This window comes from Pteropus vampyrus, unplaced genomic scaffold (assembly GCF_000151845.1).
Source record: "Pteropus vampyrus isolate Shadow unplaced genomic scaffold, Pvam_2.0 Scaffold43, whole genome shotgun sequence".
Classification (NCBI taxonomy): domain Eukaryota; kingdom Metazoa; phylum Chordata; class Mammalia; order Chiroptera; family Pteropodidae; genus Pteropus; species Pteropus vampyrus.
The window spans coordinates 3544000-3571098 of NW_011888824.1; the positions used below are offsets into that span (position 1 = coordinate 3544000).

At 32.4% G+C, this 27099-nt stretch overlaps 1 protein-coding gene across 1 annotated transcript in view; it reads left to right on the forward strand.

Moving 5' to 3' along the window:
- Nucleotides 1–26306, forward strand: part of PTPRK (protein tyrosine phosphatase, receptor type K) — a 498113-nt gene extending 471807 nt beyond the window's left edge. Inside the window, exons 16-30 of the mRNA XM_023529837.1 lie at nt 713–897; nt 2381–2468; nt 3539–3615; nt 6426–6462; nt 7756–7853; nt 8264–8380; nt 12867–13021; nt 15172–15307; nt 15552–15701; nt 16617–16790; nt 18171–18302; nt 18437–18562; nt 21204–21367; nt 21877–22012; nt 24820–26306. Coding sequence (XP_023385605.1) covers nt 713–897; nt 2381–2468; nt 3539–3615; nt 6426–6462; nt 7756–7853; nt 8264–8380; nt 12867–13021; nt 15172–15307; nt 15552–15701; nt 16617–16790; nt 18171–18302; nt 18437–18562; nt 21204–21367; nt 21877–22012; nt 24820–24873 — 1829 coding nt within the window. The 3' untranslated portion in view covers nt 24874–26306. The remainder of the gene's footprint in view (nt 1–712; nt 898–2380; nt 2469–3538; nt 3616–6425; nt 6463–7755; nt 7854–8263; nt 8381–12866; nt 13022–15171; nt 15308–15551; nt 15702–16616; nt 16791–18170; nt 18303–18436; nt 18563–21203; nt 21368–21876; nt 22013–24819) is intronic.
- Nucleotides 26307–27099: the final 793 nt, after the last annotated feature.

Genomic DNA, 27099 nt, shown 5'->3' on the forward strand with positions numbered 1-27099 from the left:
CAGAGGAAGTACCTACATATTATGCCCCAGAGACATACACTGGTTTCTTTGACACAGTAACCAGAAGAGTCAAAATATATACTAGCAATAAAAAAAACAACAACAACAATAATAGTAATAAACCAAAGGGCTAGAGATTGGATAAAAATGCACGTGACCTGGCTAGCAGACACAGCGGGTCCAGGAGACGATTCTGTAGAATGTCCACGTTTCCCAGCCTGGAATGTATCATGGTAAGAAGACTCAGATGGTAGAGCATAATAGGGCCACATGGGCAAGAAGAGCAACCCTGCGAGAATGGGTTACCTAGAGGGAGGTTGGGATATGGGTGCGAAGGAGTTTGTTCAATTTAATCAAAAATGAAAACACCTCTCCAATTGACAACTCGATCTTCTAGTCTCACTCTATACTGCTATGACTACAGATACAAGAAAAAAGTAAGAACCCAGCAAAATCTCCCACTATACTTTTTCAAATGGATCAGATGTCTCTCTACGTCTCATAGAATCTGTTTTCTTGTTGATATAAACATGATATACTCTGACCTCATATCTTTGTCTTTATGGGGATGCTGCCCTAGGCCTATACTTTATTTCTTTCCCTTTCTCCAATTACCAGTAAGATCTTGAGGTCTTAAAACCTTCTTTGCATAGATATATATTAAACAAGATAACTTTGTCTTTTTTTTAATCTTGAATTTGAAAAATGCCAGATGAAAACCACAGTGCTACAGCAGAGTCCAGTCGTCTTCTTGAAGTACCTCGCTACCTCTGTGAGGGGACAGAATCCCCTTACCAGACCGGACAGCTGCACCCAGCCATCAGGGTGGCCGACTTACTGCAGCACATTAATCTCATGAAGACCTCAGACAGCTATGGGTTCAAAGAGGAATATGAGGTGAAAATTTCAATACTATGTTAAATTTTATTTCTAACCATGACATTCATGTAATTTAAAAACTTTCCTTCCTTTAGCATTACAGTCTCCATCATTTGAATGACTTAAACAGTAGGTACTTTTCCGCCCCTTTGCTTGTTGACCTTCTGTTGAGAAACGGGATCAACCTTGTGTTGTAAATGTACTCCTTGTCATTCTTAGTTTTGTTTTGTGCATTATTAGTTCAGAGTGGCTGGGGAGAAAAAATAGAGCACTGTAAATCCAGACATTAAGAAGCCAAAAGAAGGATGTGGAAAATTCTTCTTCCAATCTTATTTCCCCTTCCTACTCAAATCAAAATACTAAGATATAAGCTACAAGGGAAATGATTTAAACATCCCAATAAACATAATATAGCCACCTTCACTTACTGAGAAATACTAGTCTTTTCATCATCCTGATAGTCACAGCTGAGAATGTCAGGATAAAGAAAAGAAAAGTCTTTTCTGGGTGATAGGAGAAAGCTCCTGCACCATCATACACATACCACCATACACACACATTTAAAGCGAAAGAATCCAAGCAATAATTTACTTTGAAAGACCATTCAAAATACATTCAATTTCATGAAGACTCCTCCAAACTCTACATTTTATTTACAGATTACTTGTACACTTTAGTTTGGGGGTGAATACAGTTCTCTTTGAATTTTGAACACTGATTTTAGATGTATGCTGGAATCATTATGCTATAGTAACAAAATAGTGCAAGGAATTACAATATTCTGCCTGAGTTGGGTTTTTTTTGTTGTTGTTCATTTCATGTGTATTTTTATGTACCCCACTTCAAAGACCATTGGCTCTTTGAAGACCCCATTTCCTGTGTTGAGCAAAGTTAAAGTTTTTTCTGCAAAAAGAAATCTATAGCCATATTTTAAATTGCTACGTATGGTAATTAAACCAATCAATAAATTCATCTGTTCCAAGATTCTTGGAGATGGTGACTCCTTTTAATTTTCATGCGGTCCCTTTTTGTAGAGACTAGCTCCTTTTCATGATCTTCAAAGAAACCGAAATGTGATGTATTGCACATGATTTAATGAATAGTTATGGGAGGAAACAAGCGTTATTTTTTTTTTCTGTTCCTGTTGTAAAAGCTAAAGGAAGCACATTTGAAAGATAATTCATTAAAAGTATTTTAGAAGTTTTTGATGCTTCCTCTACTTCCATCTCACAAAGTTGTAGTGATCTTAAATGTGAAATACTTTTAAAGTTCTTTTTTTCTGAAGTTGTTTTTTGTATTTAATTTGAACTCAGTTCAATCCAAGATGAATAAATAGCAGTCCAGCAAACAATTTTGAGGTGTGAAAATGAAACTTGTTTACTACTATAGGCCTCCCTCCCTGAGAAAGTGGTTTCTACTATTTCAGTCTTCAGAACAGATAAACCTGATTCATGAAAAGGAATTAAATTCAGTATGCTTTTTCTTTTTTTTTCACCCCCAGAGCTTCTTCGAAGGACAGTCAGCATCTTGGGATGTAGCTAAAAAAGATCAAAATAGAGCAAAAAACCGATATGGAAACATTATAGCATGTAAGTTCTCATACAATTCTTGGTGACTGTAAATATTGTGTGTAGAAGATAAATAGTAAGTTACAATTCTTCTTTGGTCTTAAATTTTAAGAAATCCAGGAAGGTGACACATCTGTTTTAAAAGTAATCTATTTAATATTAAAATATCATGGCTACTGGCAGTGACTCTGAAATTGTCATCCTAATTAATTAAATTGACTCACACTCTTCACCATGTGGAGATAGTTCTGTTTGATTTTATGTTTGCACACAAATGCATGGGATGTTATTAAACAGTTGAGAAAATCAGGACGGTGAATAAAAAAGATCTTTTCAATAATAAATTGCTGTGACAATATGTTTACCAAACATATTCAAGGTGTTCTTCTTTCCACATACCTTTATTCCTTCCTTGGAGCCAGTGTCTGACTCCAGTAGTTCCATGTTATTTATTGTTAGAGACTTCCTCCTCCTTCAGTCTTCAAGATGTATATGTGGATAAGTAAATTAATTGTCCTATGAAACCACAGAAGCAGTAAGGAAAGTAACATAATTTAGCTTTTAACTAGCTACTTATTTACTTTGACCACTCTATTCTCAATTTAATTTATATTAAAGTATCTTATGAATACATCAAAATTAACCTTGACTGTCAAGAAATGAGTTAAGAGCAAGGATTCAAAATTCTCTTCCTAATTCTGGAGCTCATTTGCTGTAAAGTGCAGGGGAAAGGATTCCTCCCATTTAAAATCATGCCTCCAGGAGCAAAATGAGGAGTTAAGGCAAGTTTAGTTTCTTAGACAAGTCTATGACTCAAATGATTATTCATCAGACATTATCATGTCCCCTAAAAACTTCCTAACTATGAAGTTAGTCAAAGAAGCTTTACTAACAAAAGATAATTATAATAAGTAATAAGCTCATTAAAGTTCTTGTATTTCTTCAAATGACTAGTGTTTAAGGAAGTTTAGAGAGTGTATTATGGGTAAGCTCTTAACAACCATTGAATTATTTTAAGTCTCTACCAGTGTCATTATCTCAGAACAGGAGGGATATTTAATAGCTTTTATTTTATTATTTAAAAATTTTAGATGATCACTCCAGAGTAATTCTGCAACCTGTCGAGGATGATCCTTCTTCAGATTACATTAATGCCAACTATATAGATGTAAGTATTTTTATAGTTCAGTATGCCCAATTTGTTGGTTTATGTATGTGAATTTTTTTGCTTGTTATTACCTATAAAGTGATTGCTAGCTTTTTAAAATAAAGAACAAACTGTACACTTTTCCTTGTTCTACGTCCTAGTACTTACTGACGTTGTTGTGCTTTCTTTCACACCTGACTTTGGTTTGGGCTGTAGATTTGGCTGTACAGGGATGTAAGTACCACTATATGTAAATAACAGTACCCTATTATAACTTTAATGTAACTACTCTTAATTACGGTTATTACTAATGCTTACGACTAGTTATATCTGCATGCTTCACCTAATTAGCTTCATATAGTATATCTATGTTCATTTCTTTGTAACTCCTTTACATGTGTAAAGATCTATTTTATCTCCTTCCCTTTTCTATGTTTAGAAAAACAAGACCATTTTTAACTTTTGACAGTTTATTATGTACTTGACTTTTATTTGTTGATGATTTCCGTTTCTGGCTTTTATTCTTACCCTTCCCCAAACATATGTGAGAAGCTGGATAGTATGATGTGTATTAGTGCTTCTGAAATTTTACTTTATACATATGACTTCTGATGTGCATAATGGGTAGGGAGACTTTTGTGATGTGTGGTATTGGTTTGTCAAGTATTAAAATTACTTAGGCAAAATTATTACTAAATTGCATTTGTAAAATATACATATCACACATATATATTGAATTATATCAATCAAAAATGTATTGACGATACATTTCATTGTTAAATTTTAGTTTAAAAAATATCTACATGTAAATTCTTTATTTAATGGAAAGTAATTTTAAAATGGAAGATAAAATATTGTTAAGGAGATAGTATTACATTACATATAAGGAGAACGGGCTTTTTGTTTATACTTCCTGGTTTAAAATCTCACTGGCAATCATGGGAATGTTATTTCATCTCTCTGGGCCTCAATTTCCTCATTTTTACAGTACAGGGGATGTTGATAGTTCTAACTTTATCACTTTGTTGTGAGAATTAAATGAAATAATATATATTGATCATTTAGCACCAGTGCTTAGCACTTATCAAGCACTCATTAAACTTCAGCCATTTTTAAAAAATAATTTAAATTCAAGTGTGCTTAAATCAATCAGTTCAAAATATGCATTAATTGGAAGGCAAAAGGTAGAAATAGCAAGTATTACAGCATATATGTATACATTTACATCTATAAAAGATGAAACTTAGGGCCCAACTGTTTTAAATTTCCCTAAATAAGAATTAATTTTTATCACATTTATTTATTAAGTTCATGTTTTAAAGTTGTTTTGTGAATTGCCATTATATTTTTGAATGAATAAATTTGAAATGTAGACTCTAAGAATGTTGGTTAAATTTCTGATCTTCATTTTGCTGTCATTCAATATTTAAAATTTATCAGACATCTTAACATGGAAAACTAAGCTATTGCTCTACTCCTTAGAATAAAAAAAAAAATCAACAGTTCTGACAAATTTTGACTTGTTCTTACCTGTTTAGTTTAACCTTGGTTTTCTGCCAAGACATACACTGGAGCCTTGGTATAACACTACTTTATTGTTCTTACATTAAAGGTGTGTTCTAAGTGAGACTGTTTTTATTCAATATTTCTGTTAAGACCTCAGTGTATTTTGGCCGATTAGACACAATTTTATCATTTTTCCTCTCCCATTAATTTGTTAAACTTACTTTTAAGTATCTCCTGCAATTGGTAAATTTTTCATGAAAAACAGGAGATGAAATGTTTATAAAGTTTAGGGAAAAAGTTTCCATAAAACACAGTGCTATGATAGTATATTAAGAAATCAAAAACTTCAGATTTTGAACAGTGTAATGCTCAACCTATTAAGTCTTAGACTGGAGATTTAAGTTGAAATGCATTTATATTGTACTGAGCTGTCCACACCAAAAGGTGGATAAATTGTACCACAGGCTTCTACTAAAGAACTTTGGTAAATCACAACAAATTCAAAGCTTAACCCTCTCATACCATCAACATTTTTGCTACCATGACCTATTGGAATTCAAACCAATTGAGATCAACTAACAACTTATTTCTTAACAGGAATAATTTCTTTATTAAAACAACTTAAATGTTTAACTACATAGAGCTCTTGGCACATTAAATAAAGAAGAAAAAATACTAAACTTTTTGTTCAGGATAAGCTGTACATTTTAAAACTCTTCTTTCCCTATATATGTGTGTACCTATAATTATGTATGTGTAAATTAATATTATCAGCACATACAAAATAGTTTTGGCAGATTCCTGAACATATTATAGAACAAAAATATTCTCCATAAAATCTCAGCAGGACTTTGATTTGATGCACACATGCATTGTCCAGCTCTAACATTGGAATGTTCTGTTATTTTTTTATGGTTCTAATATGTCGTTGTCCATTTGTAATGCAGTGTGTTGTACTTTTGGATGGTAAAGTGAGAATTAGTATTTTTGAACACGATTTTGCCAAGAATGAATGACTAAAGATTAACATGAAGGCATAAACATTTTAGTGAAACCAAACAAAATCTATGAGGTTCTTCCCTAGCAAACAAATCTCAATTATGCAATATGTATTCTAATCAGAGCCCTTAAAATATTTAATTTTTGTTTTATTTTACCTTTCAGATAACCTAGGTTTGAGAAGTGAACTATGAGTTCACTGCTCATTTCTGGAGTTTTTACTGTAACTTAATATTAACAGGTGGTTGTCTTCATCTTTTTATGCCTTCATTCATTTATTTCTGATACTGATGTAAAATTATGACCAATTTGTTCTCCTATTTTAGGGCTACCAGAGACCAAGCCACTACATTGCAACACAAGGTAAAACTTTGCCTTTTAAGTCTTATGGAACAACCAAACTTGCTCATTCATCCATATGGTATTTTTTGCAATTTTATCTGAATAAACTTTAAAAAAAAGTCTGCTCTTCTGAGTAATACTACTCTTGCTTCATTCATACAATACAAATTATTTTATCTGTGTAAAATGTGTATATATTTGAATGCTTGATTTACTTTTTAATTACAAATAAAAGAGAAGTTGCTGGTAGTTTTTGTGATTTGGTTCCTGGTATCTTGATGTCCAGAGCACTAGTCAGTAGTGCTGGGCAGAGGAATTACTGATTTTTGATGAAAGCAAGGGAGATCTTATTTCGTTTAAGGTGCCTGTTTCTTGCAGCAGTCTGTCAGCCTGGAATGTGATAGCATCTAAGACCAATATTGTTATAATGAGATGTTAGACAGTCTTCCAGCAATTTTTTTAAAAGTCAAGATAGAGACAAAACAAAGGGCTAAAGTCAACTTTATTCTTCTTCATAGAAAATAAGAAGAAAGTAGGGAAATCTTGTTATAGTGGCACATTGAGGAATAAAATTATTCTGACATTAATAACAAAACACCTTTAGTTACTTCTCCAAATTGACCACTTGCCATCAGAAGAGAAACCTGCAAATCTATTTTATAAAAGAGGAAAGTAAAGGAAAAGCTATTTTACTCTTTGACAGAGGTCATTTTTAAGTAGTTTCACATATTTTTGGAGTGATTAAGTGTAATTATAAACTTTAAAATTAAAAACATCATCCATGGTAACCAATATTCTAGTTTTATGGTAATTTTAGAGTACAGCCCAGTAGACACTTTTGCAATTTGGAGATGCTATAGGATAAGGTTAAGATGTGCCCTTACACGAGTGATGGTTCTTCTTTAACCCCTAAACATGCAGTATTTAAAAATGATGTGCATATATTTCATTGGTAATATGTACTGTTTGGTTACTGGTAGCAGAAGACTCCTCATTTTCACATATATTTGAAAGTGCATTAAAGTTAACTTAGTGACAGATATAAATACCCTAGAAACTAGTAATATTTTCTTCTGAATTGGGAAATATAGACAGCAATTTGGGAAACAAACTTGTATGTGTTTATGTTTTTGTCTATAGTGTTAATTTAGATAAGAACTGAATATTAATACTTTTAGTACTAACATTTTGTGTTAGAACTTTATTTATTTATTTTTGGTTTATTTAGTTTACATTGCTTTTTATCTTATCTAAACTTCTTACTAACTACAAAATTTCCATGATAATATAATATTCACATTAATATTTTCATAGGCCCAGTTCATGAAACCGTATATGATTTCTGGAGAATGATCTGGCAAGAGCAGTCTGCCTGCATTGTGATGGTTACAAATTTAGTTGAGGTTGGCCGGGTAAGAGAAAAAAATATGATTTGTTTTTGATTTTGTTTTGATCATAAAACATGAGTATAGCAAAACATAAACTTAAAATAGAATATCATTTAATTGTTAGACAAAAATGATAGGCATAGCATACCATGAGTGCTCCCCTGAGTGAACATTTGTTGGCTGAGAAATTGATTTTTCATTTAGTAATTAAATAAGCTTTGATTATATACTAGAATCTAATTGCATTATCAAGCTTGCATATTTTTATGAGATCACACAAAGTCTTTCTATTTATCGTGTAACAGTTTCTTGTCTCATTTGTAGATTTTTAAACTGTATTTAAACTGTAACGAAGAGTTATCACTGGAATTAAATCATCTTGGTTCATGTGTGTTATGTATTCAGGTTTGCCTATGAATTCTTTTGTCATTTAGGTTAAGTGCTACAAGTATTGGCCCGATGATACTGAAGTTTATGGTGACTTTAAAGTAACTTGTGTAGAAATGGAACCACTTGCTGAATATGTGGTTAGGACATTCACACTGGAAAGGGTAAGTACCCTAGAGTTCTATTAAAAAATATATGCACTCAAACTTTTTTCTCTTAAAATCTCTGTCAAGGTTTGTTTCTATGATGCCACAAATCCATTCATCCATTCGTTTATTCCACAAATATTTATTTGAGAGCATACCATGTGTCAAGAATGTTTCTGAACTTTGAGACATATTAAATCTCTATTCTTGAGGAGCTAAGGGGAGAGCTAAGTCTGCTAAGGGAGACAGGAATTAAAAATTAGTAAATAAATACATCATATATTATGAAAATTGCTCTGGGGAAAAATAATGTTGGGAATGGAAGTTGGGAATATTGCTAAAGTAGAAGAAATAGTTTACAATTTTAAAAGGATGATAAAGAAAGGACTCATTGAGAAAGTAACATACAAATAAAAGCCTTAAGGAAATGAGGGAGTGAGTGATGTTACTATATCTCAGAGATGAGTTATATCTCAGGGAACAGTATTTCTGATGAAGGGGGAAGAGTCATTTCAGAGACCCTGAGGCATGAGTATTCCTGCCATAGTGAGAAAGAGCCAAGAGTCTAGGGTGTTCAGAGTTGAGAAAGAAAGATGAAATGAAATCAGAGAAATCACAGAGCCAGATAAGTGAGGCCTTGCAAGCCATTAGATTTTAAAAGTAAGGTAGCCATTGAAGGCTTATGAGCCTAGGAGTAAGTAATGTGACCTGACTTTTATTTTTAACAGAATCAGAAAGACTGAAGCAGAGTAGAAAGTGTAAGGATGCTCAAGTGTAGGATATGGAAGCAATGAAATTCATTACTGCAGATACCATTGTTGCTTATATACCTTTGAATATCTACAGAGCTTTAAAATATTGATGTCCTTTGACCAAGAATCTTACCTTCCATGAATCTATCCTAAGACGTATATTTAAAATATAAGAACTTCATTTATAGTCTTAGAAAATTATAGATGACCATAAATGTCCAGCAATAGGAAGAAATATACATCTATGATCTGGAAATATCATTCTTTACAAATGATGTAATTATTTTGTCAACATTAAATATAATTAGCAGAAATATTAAATGGAAAGTAGCATTATACAGAACAACATGATTATGATTATCACAACTCTAAAACAGGTAAGGAAGTTTCTTAGATAAAAGTCAAGTAGAATAAAATAAGCAGAGATATATGAGATATCAAAAAAAGAACCATCAAGCTTGATATAATGAATAACTAGATTTCATTATTATGGAGAGATTATAAAATATGCATTCTTCTTGTAAGTTCATGAAGCTTTTATAAAAATCAGTCATGAACTTAGTTATAAAAGAAACCTGAATAATAACAAAAAGTATAGATGCTTCCAAAATCCAACAGAGAATAACAAACCACTGACCCTTGACCTCACAAATTAGACTCTTAGAAATCACCAAAGCCTCTTCTGAATAATCCTTGAATGAACAAGTACCTCTAAAATTATACTCTAACAGTCCATTTTTTTTAAATGCTTGCAGCACCTGGTCTTCCTAAGTGAGCTCCCATCCAAGTACTAACCAGGCCCAATCCTGACAATCAATAATTTTATATCAAAATTTCTCACAAGTTGTTCTCTAAGAAAAATACATACTGTAAATGATTTCTATTTTGAAAAGTAGTCTAGATCATGTGGGAAATCATTAAACTAGAAAACAAAAAAGACAATAAACAAAGGAAAAATTAAATATAAAACAAACATAAACAAAAAAAGAATAAATTAAATCATAAAGCAAGTCCCTTGAAAAGATCAGTAAAATAACTGAACCACTGTCAATTCTGAATGAGGAACAATCAAAGCAAAATATGCAACATTAGAAAATACAAAAGGGGTATAACGTCAGTTATACTTGCTATTAAGAAAGTTATAAAAAAATATTATGTATAAACTCAGAAACATAAATTTTAGTCTCTATACACTGATATTCTAGCAAATAATAACAATTTGAACAAGAAGTTAGAAACCTGAACAGATGATAGAAAAAAATAGAACGATTGTTAAAATTTACCATAAAAATCACAGTATGGTTTTATAGTTAAGGTTCATTAACTTTTAAAGAATTGCTAATCCTATGTTAAACTAGGCCATAGAAAACCTTAGAAAACCATTAAAACCATTAAATACATTTTTAAAAGCTAGCATAACTATGATGACAGAACTAGATTAAAGTTCTTCTCTGTCTCTTTTTTGATCTCAATCTCTGTCTAATCTTCCTCTATCTCTCCCTCCCCCAAGTGTCTGTGCTTACACATTGCAAACGAATTACATTTAAGAACACTTTGAAAAACCTTCAAAATAAAATATTGAAAATTCGAATTCAGAAGTGAATAAAGGAAAAATCACATGATCCATCATGATTGTTTTCTAAGAAGGCAAAGATATTATAACTGTGGTAGGATATTTCATTATGTCAGTGTGTTAAAAGAGCAAAACCATGTAGTTTTATTAATAGGTGCTATAGTGCACTTAATTTTATTCAAAAACATGTATAATAAATAATACTCTAATTATATTGGGAAAATAAGGAGACTCTCTAAACATGATAAAGATGATTCAACAAAAACTAGCAGCGCAACATGTTGAGGAGTGAAAAACTAAAGACGTTGCTGTTATAATCAGGCATGTGATATGAATAATTATTCTCACTAGTATTTAACATTTTAGGAAGCTCCGTCAAATAAAATAAAATAACAAAAGGAATAAACTGCATAACTGTTGGAAAATACAAAATTATTTTAAAGTGAAATAATTTTATGCCAAGAAAACTAGAGATATTATATTGTAAATGGAACTAATAGCCACATATTGAAGTGATTAATTCAAGATAAATCCTAGCTTTTATGTTAGCAATAAACAGAGGGTAGACATTAAAAATATATTTCACAATAATAAAAAATTCTAAAGTATCTAAAAATATATTTAACAAGAAAGATACAAGTCCTAGGTGAATACAAAGTGTGTTGAAACACATAAAATGAAATGTGACTAAATAGAGACATATGTATGACATGCCCAGAATGGGAAAACTTGTTTTTAATACTACATTATGTATTTAATGCAATACTAATTGGAACATCATTGGGTTTTTATTTTTAATTTTGTTGTTGTTGTTTAGAACAGGAAAAGAGCAATTTTTAAAAGCTATATATTTGAAAATGACTCAGGAAGATTTAAATAAAAAGAGTGATAATGGAACATGTGCTGCCAGGTATTAAAATTTACTTAAAAGAGAAGGCTCTTTAGCAACTCCAGTAAAAGTATTAATATAGAAAAGATAAATTGATTGTCTAAAATCAGGTCTTAGAACAATTGATGGCCTTTCTCACAAGAGCTAACTTCAAAGGTAGTAACACACGTGATTTTATTATTTGCATGATTCCACAATGGTGTTTGTCATTGGCACTATTATAATTATTTGTTGAGCCCTGCTTTCTATAGGGTCTTATACTAGAAACTAGAATTATAAAGAATAATAAGACATGATCACTGGCTTCCAAGGCTTTGGTGATATTGTTCTATATAGGATAGAATCTAAAAATAAACTTTTTAATGTATTTCCTTTATTTCATGCAGTTTTCTACCTATTCTGAGTGAACAACTGAGATTGCTCACAGTAAAGTTGATATTATATAGATTATAATAGGGTTTTTTGGGGTGGGAGGGTTGTTGTTTTGCTTTTGTTTTCGTTTTTGTTTTCGTTTTTTGCTACAAATGTGGATCCTGAAAAATAAATTCTGCAGTACTTCATCTGTGCTCTCCAAGCAATCTACAGGCTTCTTTACCAAAAAAGAGAAAAAAGATTTGAGATGTCCATTTAAAGGTTTCTCTTAAATTAACCAATTGAAGAGAGCACAATAATGGATGTTTTGCTTCTTTCATTTTCTACTTTTGTTACTATAAATAGTTCTCTGTGTGCCGAATTACTTGAGTTAAGAAAAATAGTCTACTCAAAAAACAGTTTAGCTGTTTGTATATTTTTATTAACCGATCTAGAGTAGCACTGTCCTGGAAAATCTCTACATGCTATGCTTCAAAACCATTTTCAACATGGATAAACAAGGCATTAAAATCTCTTTGTGAGGTGAGAAGCTAGAAAGTTGCTTTTATACACCACTTGAGAACTCAGTGCATTGGGTCAATAGGGCAGCATTTTAGCTTTCTCATTTCTTCTTTTTCCCCTAATAATTTAATGTGTTGTCATTCCCAGTAAGGAACAAACTGTCAGAATAAATAAAATTTACTTAGACTTATAAAACTTTATAAAGCAACCCTTCTAATTTTCTTTCTTTGGCAGTTGTCTGACAATAAAGGTAAGATCCTAAGCCATGTCAGGCCAACATCCTTTTTCAGAAAAAGCATGATCTTGGTAAATTTTTTATTTTTAGTTTTTTATTGTCCATCAGGTCTAGTAACTATGACTGTGCTTAATGACTATATTTTGGAGCATTTGAAAATACTCCTTCACATGTTTGCACAGAGGGGATACAATGAGATCCGTGAAGTTAAGCAGTTCCATTTCACCGGCTGGCCTGACCATGGAGTGCCCTACCATGCTACAGGGCTTCTTTCCTTTATCCGGCGAGTCAAGTTCTCCAACCCTCCCAGTGCTGGCCCCATCGTTGTCCATTGCAGGTGAGTGATGGTCCAAATGGTGCTGACTGTGTACAGTTAACTTTTTTAAAGTATCAAGTAAGACATTTAAGTATAAAAACTAATACATGCTTACAGAATTCCAGCTCATATGTATTAAATAAAACAGCAATAAAATAAAAGTCATAAGAATATAAAATAAAACAGCAATAAAATAAAAGTCATAAGAATATAAAATAAACAAGAAATAAATACATTCGTACTAATGTGCGTAGTGATGTACACAACTGTGAATGTAGAAACTGTTTTTTAGTGGCAACATCCGTGTTTTTGGTTTTCGGGGATGGAGGGTGTATTTTTATTGCTTTTGCAAATCCCATATTGTATGGAATGGTAGGTTGAAATAGAGATTTCTTGCCAATCTAGTAAATTCCCAATGGAATCCCAGCTTTTAAAATTAAATGTGAGACATACAGAGTTACTAAATGGCCTATATTGTAAGAATTTGTGCTATAAAACAGCTATTTAAGAATTTTTTTAAAGACATCCATCAGAGGACCTTGAAAACTACATCAGTGAGATCCAGCAAACATATGCCAGGAAAACTAGAATATTATATCCAGACTTTCTTCTGATTAGAAACTCGTCTTAAAATAAGCATTCTGAGACACTAAAAGCAAATTACGTGGTCTCATTTTGAGATGTGGATAGAAAAATATATACTAAATCTGAAAAGCTTTTTTCCTAAATGCTGCACAAGATTCTCAAATACTGTCTCCTCCAAGCTACATAATAGCTTGTACTTTTTTTCTCTTTCTGAAAATCCAACCTATTCAAAATTTAAATGACCATATATAAAAGGAGAGGAAAAAACCCACAAAGTAAGTCATCCTATAAGGATCAGATACTGTGTACCCTGAAAAAAAATCTTCAGTTCAGTCCTCCTCAAGAAATCTGATCTACTCTTCAATTACTTTCCTGTCTCAAACCCTGGGAACAGTGATTCGAGAGATGGTAGACAAAAACATAAAGAAAAAGAAAAGGAAAAGAAATAGAGATAGCTACAGTACTTTTTACTTAAATTTCTTAAAAGAACAGTGAGTTCAAGAGAAATAACCAAATCTAGACAACAAAGAAATATTGTTAATAATCTCTCTATGCATTTTAAAAAGAGATAAATAGGTTTTCGATTCAGGGGTGTCTTGACGTATCATAGATGTTTACTTTCCTTTGAATTACTTGCTTCACAAGTGCTCCAAGATTCTTGAGTACTCTCTTGAAACAGAAATGTCATTTTCTACTTAGACTTAGGTATCTCTGAATTTATGGAAAAGAAGCGGCTAACTACAAAGGGAATTTCCCTCCCAAATTCCCAACTATATCTTGTTTGTTCCATTAACTTCTATATATAAAATTGGAGAAGCACTCCCAGGGGGTAAAATATCAACAGTACATTATGATTCAAATTCTGAATTAAATACCATAAGTCAGTGACTATCTTAGTGATCTGTTAAGAATTATATTCTGTACTTGACAATTCATTTTCATTTTTCCCTCAGATCACCATTCAAAAATATTCTTTCTACTATTGGTCTCCTCCCCATTGATAACCAGTCATTTTCTTCCCCACCCTCACCATTAGCATTTCCTCCTGCATTGTGGCTCCACGGATTTCCCATTTAAAGATTTTGAAATTAACATTATTTTGCCTTGGTATTTATAAGGTCTGTCTAAAAGAGCCGGCAGTCTTGCATTTTGCCTGAGGACCCACACCAACATGTGTATAAAAGTCTTTAAGTTGGTGTTAAATTTTAAAGCATGAATCCACCCCTTGATCAATTCTATCAGCTGGAAATTACGTGTATTTGATTTACATAAACTGAAGACTATATAAAAGAGCTATGGAACTTAAATGATATGCATACATTATTTTCAAAACACAATTTGATTTAGAAAGGTATGTCCTCTAATTTGGAACTCCTATTCCAATCTTCAGTTTATACCAAAGGAGATACTCTACATGAAGTTATTTGTACGTTAATAAAAGCGTTTGTACAATATGCACAAAATATGTGGTTTTGTGCTTTGTTAAATTAATTTAATTCCGCCTCTCTGAAAGTCAAAAGGATCTTTATTTAAGGTTGCATAGACAAGCTTCCTGCAATTCTTTAGATTTGTTTAATTTTTTTCAGTGCTGGTGCTGGACGAACTGGCTGTTACATTGTGATTGATATCATGCTGGACATGGCTGAAAGAGAGGGTGTTGTTGACATCTACAACTGTGTCAAAGCCTTAAGATCTCGTCGTATCAATATGGTCCAGACAGAGGTATGTCGATTTGTTGATTTACCTCTAGTGGGGTTTTTCTTTTAAGCTCTTGCAAATGTTTTTCAAAACAAAGGAGTCAACGCTTTTCACAAAGAATCAATATTAGTTCATTAACTCACATAGGAAATATTGGTATTTTTATTAATATCTCCATATAGAGAAAATTCTCTATATTCTTTACCTTTGATGACAGATAAGTTTTATTAACATAGTATGAAGATTTTCTTTTACTTTCTTTTGATAGGAACAGTACATTTTTATTCATGATGCCATTTTAGAAGCCTGCTTATGTGGAGAAACTGCCATACCTGTCTGTGAATTTAAAGCTGCATATTTTGATATGATCAGAATAGACTCCCAGACTAACTCTTCTCATCTCAAAGATGAATTTCAGGTATTTACTATTTCTAGGGCTTCTTTTATGACCAACTTATTTCAATTTGTTCTGGGCATTATTAACTCTAATAAGGAAGGTCTTTTAAGTCAAATTTATAACCTTTGACCCAATTTTAAGAATAATATAATACCTGTCTCTTATTATACTTATTATGGAGTCACTTTTGTATTAATGAGTTCATATCTGCTGTATCATAAAGAGCAAATGAGTTTGGACTCAGGGAAGAGTATGGGGAAAATATGTCATAAAATTCAAATTTAGTGGTGATTTATGTATATTTACAACCTTTTTTTTTATGCAGTTCTAGTGGATTTTGGCTTCCTGTGTTGCTCAAAATATGAGATCAGGCACATTAATAATAATAGCTGAAGTTTGTGCTAAACATTGTTTCTAAAAATCCCTAAATGTTTATACTGTCCTTAAAACATCTGTGAAAGTGTGTGACTATGAAATCAGAAGTACCTCTATAAACTTAATACTTTGATTCTTTACTCAGTGCTCTTTCAAGCATGCCACAGCATATCTTTAAATATAGTATGCCAAAATATTATTATAAATTATAGTTTCCACCTTTGATGATGGGTTATTATCATGAGACACTCTGATTACATTATCTTTGGTTAGACTATGCATTTTGCAGATAGCTGTGTTGTTTAGCTTCCCTTTTCCTTTGAAGAAGCCATGCATTGAACAGTGAGATTTTTTTTGGTTGTTTTTGTTGGTTTGTTTGTTTGTTTTGGTCGCTTCTCATCTTCATTAGCTTTACAAAGTCTATCAGCCTATTATAGTGGCAAATGCCATTGCTTTGTACAAATTCTTCACTTTTACTTGGCCTCCTAAATACTTAATGAGTCTGTGTTGTGCTATCAAATGGATCACTGTTTTTTAACCTGGGTTCCCTTTTCTTTTTAGACCTTGAATTCAGTCACCCCTCGACTACAAGCTGAAGACTGCAGTATAGCATGCCTGCCAAGGAACCATGACAAGAATCGTTTCATGGACATGCTGCCACCTGACAGATGTCTGCCTTTTTTAATTACAATTGATGGGGAGAGTAGTAACTACATCAATGCTGCTCTTATGGATGTAAGAGACTGCTCTTTTTATTAGTGTAAAGTGTCATGAAAAGCTACATAATGCAATGAACACTGGCTAGTTTTCTTTTCAAGAAAATTAAAATGTCCTAAAAGAGAAAATTGGAAACTTTCATTGAAGTACAATTTTTGTTGGAGAATGATTTTTAATTTCCCCAACAGGAATTCTTAGGAACTATAAGTTTTAGACTTTAAGTTTGGAGCTTGATTGTCAATGATTATATTCTGAAAAGGAAATATCTTCATGTGAGGTTTTTCATCTTAATTATTTTCACAAAAGAAAATCATGCTTATCTATTCTAAATAGAAAGGAATTTTAAAAACCACAGAACACCATACCTTTCTGAAGTCGTGTTAATTTGGAAAACTTTTATCTCTGACATTTAATGTTTCAGTAATTTAGAGCTAACTTATTTTATTAGCCATTAGTTAATAGAGACTATAAGTAACCAGGAAAGACATAAAAGCTATCATGTTAACACATTCATCATAACGAAGAACTGACGTGCCCCACTCCAATCTTCAGAAATCGTAGATGGAAGAGCAAGCACTCAGCATAGAAAGAGTTTTAAATTATGTCTATAGCCACCTTGCTTTGGTTACCTTGGGAAGAAACAAGAACTCTCTCGAGGTTTACAATCCTTTTAAACAGTTTATCACCTTCTTTCACCAACATTTCTAGTTTTTGCCCTTTAGCCTTTGGAACCATAGCAAGGAGAAATTAAGTCAATCATTCCTTTGTGACTAACAGTGAAGCTTTCTAAGTTCTTGCTCTCATTGCATTTTCTAGAATTAGCTTCTGATAATAGAGACTCAAGAAAACTCAAATTCCACTTCTATAACTAGTCTTTTGGGCAGTTATTTTGCTCATTTTATGCTGCAGAGCAGAATAGTCTAAAGGCAAGCTCGAGTACCATCCTTGCTTTGACCAGGCTTGCCTCACCATTAATCATGTTCACAGAAATCACATTGGAGTCTCATTGTACCATTTCTTCCCATTTTAGTGGTCTAGAAAGGCAAATATACTAAATACAGAGTGAAAACACTCAAGAGCTTTTTGCTTCTGAGTCTAGATTTGGAGTGAAAACAGGGTGTGTGGAAAAAGGAAAAATATTGATCCTCATGGAGGATCTTAATCTCAAAAAGTTCTTTAGTTTCTTCTTTTGTATTTGACCTGTATTTACTTTTCTCAACAAAGTACATTCCAGTTGTCCAAATCCGTTATTCCATGCCTGTATAGCAATCTGGCTCCATCTCCATGTGAAGCTATTATGTCTTACCGGTCCTACACTGAAGTGTATTGAATCTGTTTGTACAACTGATTGTACATTTTAAGTTCTTATGTTTCTCCATCTACCTTGTTTCTTCACAGAGCTACAGGCAACCAGCTGCTTTCATTGTCACACAGTACCCTCTGCCAAACACTGTGAAGGATTTCTGGAGATTAGTGTATGATTATGGCTGTACTTCCATTGTGATGTTAAATGAAGTCGACTTGTCACAGGTTAATGGCCATGGGTTGCTTTTGCCTATTTATGCACAACTTAATAACATAGTAATAAAATGCTAAAATCTGCTTTGTACCACCCTATTTAGAAAAAATTATGCTCTTTTTCTTTCAAAACATTCATCATCTAGGGCTGTCCTCAGTACTGGCCAGAAGAAGGGATGCTACGATATGGCCCTATACAAGTGGAATGTATGTCTTGTTCAATGGATTGTGATGTGATAAACCGGATTTTTAGGATATGCAACCTAACAAGAGTAAGTCATTGTTTAATCATTCTAACAGAGTTGATCAGAGTAAGTGGGTTATAACCATAATGGGATATAATTCCATTCAGACAACATGAAGAGTAGAATTAATAAACAGTACATAACCAGTCCCAAATCTACTAATCATGTTATGCCTTAGTATTAGAACAAAAATGCTCTCTAAAAACAGGAAAGCAGAAATTTTCGAAACTAAGTTTACTGGTCAATTACTAGACTAATGTGTTCCATCTGAAAATCTAGATTCAGATGCACTGGCTTAATTGAGTTTGATGGTCTGGACTTGGCTGCTGAGCGCATGTAGATGGTATCTCCCGGTTGACTACATGTTTTAATAGTGTTGACATCCAGTTCAGAAAAGGCATGCAGTTTAAAAAATAAGAATATCATAATAATTAATGGCAGAGAAGAAGCTTTTCCTCAGGAGGAAAAGCTAAGTTGGATCAGCCATTAGAGAAAGGTTCCTTGTCACTATTCCAAGTCCTGTGCATAAAGGAAAACCTCAGGCATGAATGAAAGGTAAATCACAGACATCATCGATTATCGTCACACCAACAATTCTTTCTTTATGAATGTCCTAACACTTCACTCTGCCCAGATCTATGGATAGAACCAGTGCTGCTACCACTGTGCCCTTTCCCAGGAGCAAAGTAGCAGCTGTGTCCTTCAGGACTCTCTTTTCCTGACTCTTTATGTGCTCTGTGCTAAATGAGAAATTAAGTTGGTATCTCTCCTTCAAAAACAAAAATTATTAATAAAAAGTCTTTAGATTATGTAACCAAATAACAAGCAGAATTTGAAAAGAAAACATTAGTAATTTCTAGGGAATTATTCTTTTTTTAGAGAGAAAGATTGTCCATTTTTTTAGAGTAGCAGCTCTATGTATATGTATTATTTTAACTATGATAAGGATTGTCATTTTTAGTGTTTCTCATATCAAAATGGCCATATGCATGTCTAGTTAATAAGTCTATATGTATATAACTCTAAACAGAAGATAAAATCCTATCCAATTCTATTGCTCATTTTAGTGGAGAAAAAATGATAACTTCAATCATGTCATAATATTCATGCATATCTTAGATGTTAATTTAAATGAAATCTCATTATGTCTGCACATCTGTTACATTATGTTCTAGTAATATTTTAGCTGAGAAATCGTAGCTGCTAAACTAAGAAAGTAAAACTTGTCTGTTAATTGAGCCATTTATATGAAAAATATTGTAAGAAAAGGAACCAAAATCAGTGTTACTTTTTTTTTTGGTCAGCATATTTTTGTTGATCCTCCTCTGTATGTGGTATTCTGGTCCTTATTAGTGCAGGATTTTTTTTTTTTTTTTCTGTTCCTGATCTCATGGTTTAATGTCATTAATTTCATCAGATTTTTAGTGCATACCAAGAAGTTGGGTGTTGTACTAGATCCTCATCCTACCAAAAGATGCATGAGCCCTTGCTGTATGGAGCTTCAGTTATGATGCCCCACAATACAGAATCCTCTTATATTGCATATTCTTCCTCAACATTTTTTATTTAAGAATTTAAGGTTTTGATTTATTTATTCAACAATTCTATTCTTCGGACAGTATTTTTCTCGGTTGGAGTTGTACAGAGTACAGGATAAAAAGAGAAATTTCTTTGTCCTTAAGGAATTTATACTTCACCAGGGAAGGCAAGAGTTAAACAAATAATTATATGATAATTTATTTACAAATATGAGTAATTTTATAGAGAAAAAATACAGAATACAAAGGTTTTGGATAATCTGAACTGGCTGGGTGATCAGAGAAAGACTTCTTTGAGGTGGTGGTATTTAAAGTCAAAATTTGAAGAATCAGTAGAAGTTATTCGGGGGTGGGATAACCAATTATCCTGGTTTACAGAGGACAGAGAGATGTCCAGGACATGAGTTTCATTGCTAAGACCAGAAAAGTCCTAGGTGAACCCAAGATGTTAGTCACTCTATTTGCAATTGAGAAGGGCAAACAAGAAAGAAATATTCAAGACAAAAGGGAGTATATGTGCAAAGTTCTCAAGACAAGAAATTACTTGATAAATGTATTGAAAGAAGGCCAGTGTGTCTGGACCTTGAACAGCGTATTTTAAAGTAAAGGCAATTTGGGAGAAGGAAGGGGAGTCAGATTATGTAAGGATTTTAAGCCAGGGCAGCAATTTGGATTCTATGCTAAGATCATTTGGAAGCCATTAAAGCAGAAGATGACAAGGTCAAATTTGCATTTCAAAATAAGAATGATGTCTGTAGTAAGAATGATTTGGAAAGAGATCAAAGTTTATTCAGGGAGGTCAACTAGGAGGTAATTATCATAACTTGTGATTGGGAGTGCAGTGATGTCACTGGTGATAAAGAAATGAATTTGAAAGTTATTTAAGAAATATAAACATAGAAATTGATTATTGGATAGCAGATGTGAGGGAGAAGCTTGTATTAAGGATAATTTTCATGTTTCTTGCTTCTATAACTTAGAATGTTTCTGCACTGGCATGTATATATTCAGGATTTATAATCAATCCAATATAAATGTCATTTATATCATGATGTTAATTGGTATGAACTTTTGACTTTTTAGTAAAATTTCTAGTCCCAACTTACATAGAAATACTTTTTTCTCCACAGCCACAGGAAGGTTATCTTATGGTACAGCAGTTTCAATATCTAGGATGGGCTTCTCATCGAGAAGTGCCTGGTTCCAAACGGTCATTTTTGAAACTGATACTGCAGGTGGAAAAATGGCAGGAGGAATGCGAGGAAGGGGAAGGCCGGACGATCATCCACTGCCTGTGAGTGTGGCAGCTTAGCTTGGCCATTGAGGGGAGCCGTTTATTTTCTCATTAGCCTTCACATTTTTTATGCTAAAGTTGCCTGACTCACATCTTAACCTTTATAGATATTCAAACAAACTTCCTGTCTAATAACTCTATAATTAACTACTAACTTTAATTTTTGTATGTTTTTAAACATTGATTATTTAAACCCTTTTGAACACTACTCTGAACCACTTTTCTGATTTACACAGTCTACAAATCTATCAAAATCTCAGAGTATCTAGGTTGGGACAATCTATGCCTATAGTATATTCCTAAACACAAATTACTGAGTTAACATCCTCCTCCTCATGTGTCCTTTCTCTCTGCCCTATCCCCATACCTGCACACATATGAAGCAAAATTATGCACAAATTGACAAAAATTAAAAAGGTAATGTTTTCGTTTCCCAAACATGTATGATTGTGTGACCTATGGTCACCAAAAGCTTCGCTCTAAAATGCCTTTGCTTTCTTTGGTTTCAGAAATGGTGGTGGGCGAAGTGGCATGTTCTGTGCTATAGGAATTGTTGTCGAAATGGTGAAACGGCAGAATGTTGTCGATGTGTTCCATGCGGTCAAGACACTAAGGAACAGTAAACCCAACATGGTGGAAGCCCCGGTGAGTCAGTTTTAGAGGTAGAAAGGAGTGTAGTAATCAGTCAGTCATTTACCTACTTGTGATTCGACTTAAACACTTATAGGGAATCAGATATGTAAATGGGTCTTTGTGGGGACTTTCTTGCCTAATGATGAATTGCCAGTGTCCCTGTCTACCTGTATAACTTAATCACATATTACATAAACTGCTAATGATGAAGAAAATTATTTTCACTTAATTTATAAAACATATAGGTTTTTTCCCCCATTATGAACAATAACGGGGAAAAATGCTACAATAGTTTGGTAAATGGGTCCATAATAAGAATAAATCCTGCTATCTTGTTAATTTTATTTATTCTTTGTTCACATTATTCTTGTTCATTTGTATTTCTTAAAGCATATTGAGTTAACCGGTAAAACTAATCTGATAGATACACTCATAAATTACATCAGCTCTTTAGATATCTGATGTTTTTAAAGTATAACTGAAATTTATTTGAGTCATTATATGTAATTCTTTATCTCTGGTCAAATTATAAAATTTTAAGTTTTTGTCATTGACAATTTTCAACTTTTACCAATTATAGAGCATAGTTCATATGATGCTACCTGAATTTGTTAGGGCTCATAAAATCAGAATATAGCTTACAAAGTAAGAGCAGATAGGTATGTGTATGTGGGAGTGTATCTGGGTGAAGCTGTATGAAGAATAAGGAAGAAAGTTAAGCTTCTCTAGCAAATGTCACTTCTGAAGAGAGATGTCTGTGGGTTACACATATGTGCATGATGGGATAAGGTCAGGAGCAGCTCTGTAGTTTATGCTCACAGAAAAGTAAAACAGAAAAACCAAGGCATCATTGTTGCTTGCCCTACATTTATCAAGATGATCAGATAACTAAAATGAGCAATTCAATAAACCTTTAAAGTATTTTCACCACTTCCTGCTCATGGATTGTTCACACAAGAGGCGCATTGCTTCCTGAGACAAAATCTGAAGAGTTATATTTATACTCTTTCACTTTTAAGAGTGATAACAGACTTTTTCCCCTTCTACAAGTCCTCAAAACCCCTCTACTCCACTACATTCCTTAGGTTACTACAGTTGTCCAAACAAGCTGATGTTGGATTTGACTGGAGTGATAGCAATAGATTGAAAAGAAGGATGAATTTGAGGAATTTTTAAGGTGGAATTCAGGTCATCTCATAAAATGGATGGGTAGTAATTATGTCTTAAAACTTCAGTATGAAGATGTCTTAATATAAACTCTGCCTCTGTCTTTCAGATCGAGTCTTAAAATCATCAGTGGGGTCACTTCTGGGCTCAGAATTCAAATTTTACCTCAAAATTTCACTTTGATTTTCCATTATTACTTTAAAAAAATTCTATGGTTAAACTTTACTATTCTAGAACAATCCAAAGAGTTATTATTTGTCTTTAATTCATGCCCCATGCATCCTGACAAAACTCCCCACTCTCCGATTTGTGTTTAATAACGATTAATTATTAGTTCAGCATGCTATTGACTTAAACTGACAAGTTTGGTAAGGAAATTTAGAGTATAAACCAAATTACCAGAGAATGATTAAAGACACATAACCACTTTCAAGCAATTTTGGGTTCTTCAGATGCACTTGTCACAGTGGTAGGCTAATTTAAATCACATCTACTTGATAATTAGGGTAGGTTTGATAAAGACCTCTTAGGGAAAGTTTTATTACCCTTAGTTTATTTCTGGAGACACCTGCAAGTTTGTTTTAGAAATATGAGTTTAATGTTATTCTTCAGTTCAACGTGAATTTTACCTACTTGGATTAAATTGGGAAGTTTTTAAAGAGTTAGATATTATCACTCATAATTTATGATACAGTCTCTGAATTTTTCTAAATTCTTTCTAATGAAGCAACACAAGATGGCCTTACAGGAAAGACAGTTTAAATTCAAATTTTTTGTCGTCATCCAAATCGTTTTAAGTATATAAAGGCAGCAGAAATAAATTTTCAGATACAAATAAACTCGAAAAATTTTAAGAATCACTAACCATTTTGAGAAATTTACTTGAATACTCTGATGAGCCAACAACTGTCAAAATTAAGAATTTGGAATTGTGAAGTGGCAGTTTGAAATGACTGGCTTTTTTTTTTATTATTTTTTATTTTTTTTACTACTCAGGAAAATTATTTGAAGTGTGGAGAAATTTTGCATATATGTTCACTGTAGTATTATTTATAATAGAAGAAAAATGCAATCTCATAGTCAAATAATCAATGTTAGACTTTTATGTAATATTGAGATATTAAATAATGTGAAAAAGTTATGTTACACAAAAATGATAAAATATGAAATTATATCCTCAGATAGATATATATATCCAACCATATTTATTCTAAGGTAATTATTATTTCAAACATACATTTAAAAACTGAAGCAAAATTAAGGTGGTATTTTAATAACAATTTTGTTTTCTAATAATAGAATTATAGAAAATCTTTATGATTATATTTTTCTATGTTGGAAAATTTTTCTGTAATGATAGGATATTACTGTTATAATCACCTTTGAAAATATTGTAGATTTTAAAAATTTGATAGAAAATATAAGGCAAAAATAACATATCTTTTTCCATCTAATTTCTTTTTCTTAAACAGCAATCATTAGACTCAAATGTAAAATATGTATGCACAAATATTCAACTTATATATGGAAAAAAAATTTGTAATTCCTGAATAATCTAAATTGTTTGCCAAGTATTAACTTGGTAGCTATTATTCACCATTAGTCTTCTCTTTCTTAACTTTTCTCAACCCTTTTGTGTTAAAATCTTTCAGGAGCAGTACCGTTTCTGCTATGATGTAGCTTTGGAATACCTGGAGTCATCATAGTTGGGTGAGACTTCAGCATCCGAACAGAAATCTGTTCATCTGTTGAGCCAGCAGCTGTTGTACCCGTTACACCTGTGCAGAAAGATTTTAATGTGGGGGGTGGGAGACTTTTACATTCGAGAGGTGAAAGTATTTTTCTTATGAAGTTGTGTATCTTAATAAAAAGGACTCAGTTTCTATGACTGTATGAAAGCATCAACATTTCGTGCCACATAAATTATATTTAATAAGAACCAGATTCAAATGAGAACTTATCAGTGTTCGTATAGTGAATATGCAGCCTTTTCTCCCCTGATTTGGGTAGAGCAGCCACCACATGTTGCATGAATTAATACTTTCGACGTGGCATTTTTCTCCCTTTTTAAAATAAAAGATGTTAAATCTTTAAAGGAAGAAGAAAGAAAAGCTGTGCTAATTCATAGTAAAGTTCATTTTTTTTTTTACGTTTCAAGCTTAGCAGATCTCTATATATATATAACTGGCTTATTTTCTTTTAATGTGCAATGATGGCTGGATCATTTAAAGTTCTTTTAGGAAAAAAAAAACATAAGCCAAAGACTTAAGTGTAAATATGTCTATATGGAGAAAGCACATTATATTTATTGGTTACTGACATTCCTTTTTTGATGGCTAAAATACCACCACTACACAGTCATTTTTTTTTTTCTGAAGAAAGCTTTTTCTTTCACTAAAATCAATTGTAAACGATTTTTGTAGGTTATTTTTTGTATGTTTTAGTGTAAGTAGAGGATTAACTTTTTATTCATAAACCAGGAAGCAATGTTCTTTATAGTGATTCTCTTGTGTACATGCTTGTGAATTAAATTTACGTAAAACACCTTGGCAATTAGGTCTTTTAATATAGGACCAAATTAAAACATTTCTCTGAAAAATATATAATTTTTCACAATTTCACTAGGTAAATAAAGAATGGTTTGGTGATCATACATGAGAATTTGAACACATACAAAGGCCTTGCTGGTGACATACACAGTGTTGAACGTAGCCTTTAAGCATCATTTAAATTTTAAAGGAATTGATCTTTTCAGCCTATGACCAAGCACTGGTCAAGCAATCAAAATTGCAACATTTATGCTTTCAGGGTCAAGTTTTAGCAAACTGTAAACTGTCAAGGTGATAAAATGTTTCTTTCGATGTTTACATGCACAAGCTTTAGGTTCTGACCACAGAAAAGTGTGAACAAATCAATGCCAGATTCCTGTTTTGTGCATTGTCATTGGATTCTCAAGTGAACCTTTTTTAAATGTAGTCTTGTTCACATGGCCCCTGTAGCTGTAACTTCACATCATCAGTTTGCAGTTTGTTATTGACTAAAGCATTCCGGTATCCTCTTTCTAGATTGCCAGTACATGACATGGTGCTTATAAAGATTTAATTAAAGTAAGAGTGAATAAAGTTTTTTATAATTACAAGTTATTGTTTGCACATCATTTTCTCCTAATTTCCATGTCTTCACTCCTAAATAAATAACCTATTCTCATTGATACAAATAAACCATAAAAATTCTATTAGAAGTAAAACTAATGTCTAGGCATTAATTTCTTTCATTTTAAGTTCTAAAATTGAATTTAACATCTATATGAGAGTGGAGAGAAGAAAGGCCAGAGGACTGATATCAATTGTTTTTTGAGTTTTTATATGTAAATGATTTGTCAACAAATTCAAATCTGAGTCTTACTTAGCATCTTACTCTCTTCCACTAAATAAATTTGGCATTTTATTCTTTATTTTTTTTACTTTTTTAAAATTAGTTTTAGTTATATAATACAAAGGCTAGAAACTTATATAATTTATGATGTGATCCCCTGATTACTTTAGCATCCATCTGTCACTACACACAACCATTACAGTAATATCAAATATATCCCTATGCTATACTCTAAATCCCAGTGAATGTTTCGTAACTATTAACTTGTACTTCTTAATATCTTTACTTTTTTTCACCCAGTCTCCCAACCCCACTCCCCTCTGGCAAGTACTAGTGTATTCTCTGTTTCTGTAAGTCTGTTTTTGTTTAGTTTGTTCTTTTGTTTCTTATTCCTCATATAAATGAAATCATGGTATTTATCTTTCTCTAACTTATTTCACTCAGCATAATACCCTCTAGGTCCATTCATGTTCTTATAAATGGTAAGATTTCATTTATTTTATGGCTGAATAATATTCCATCATATATATGTACCATAACTTCTTTATCTAGTATTC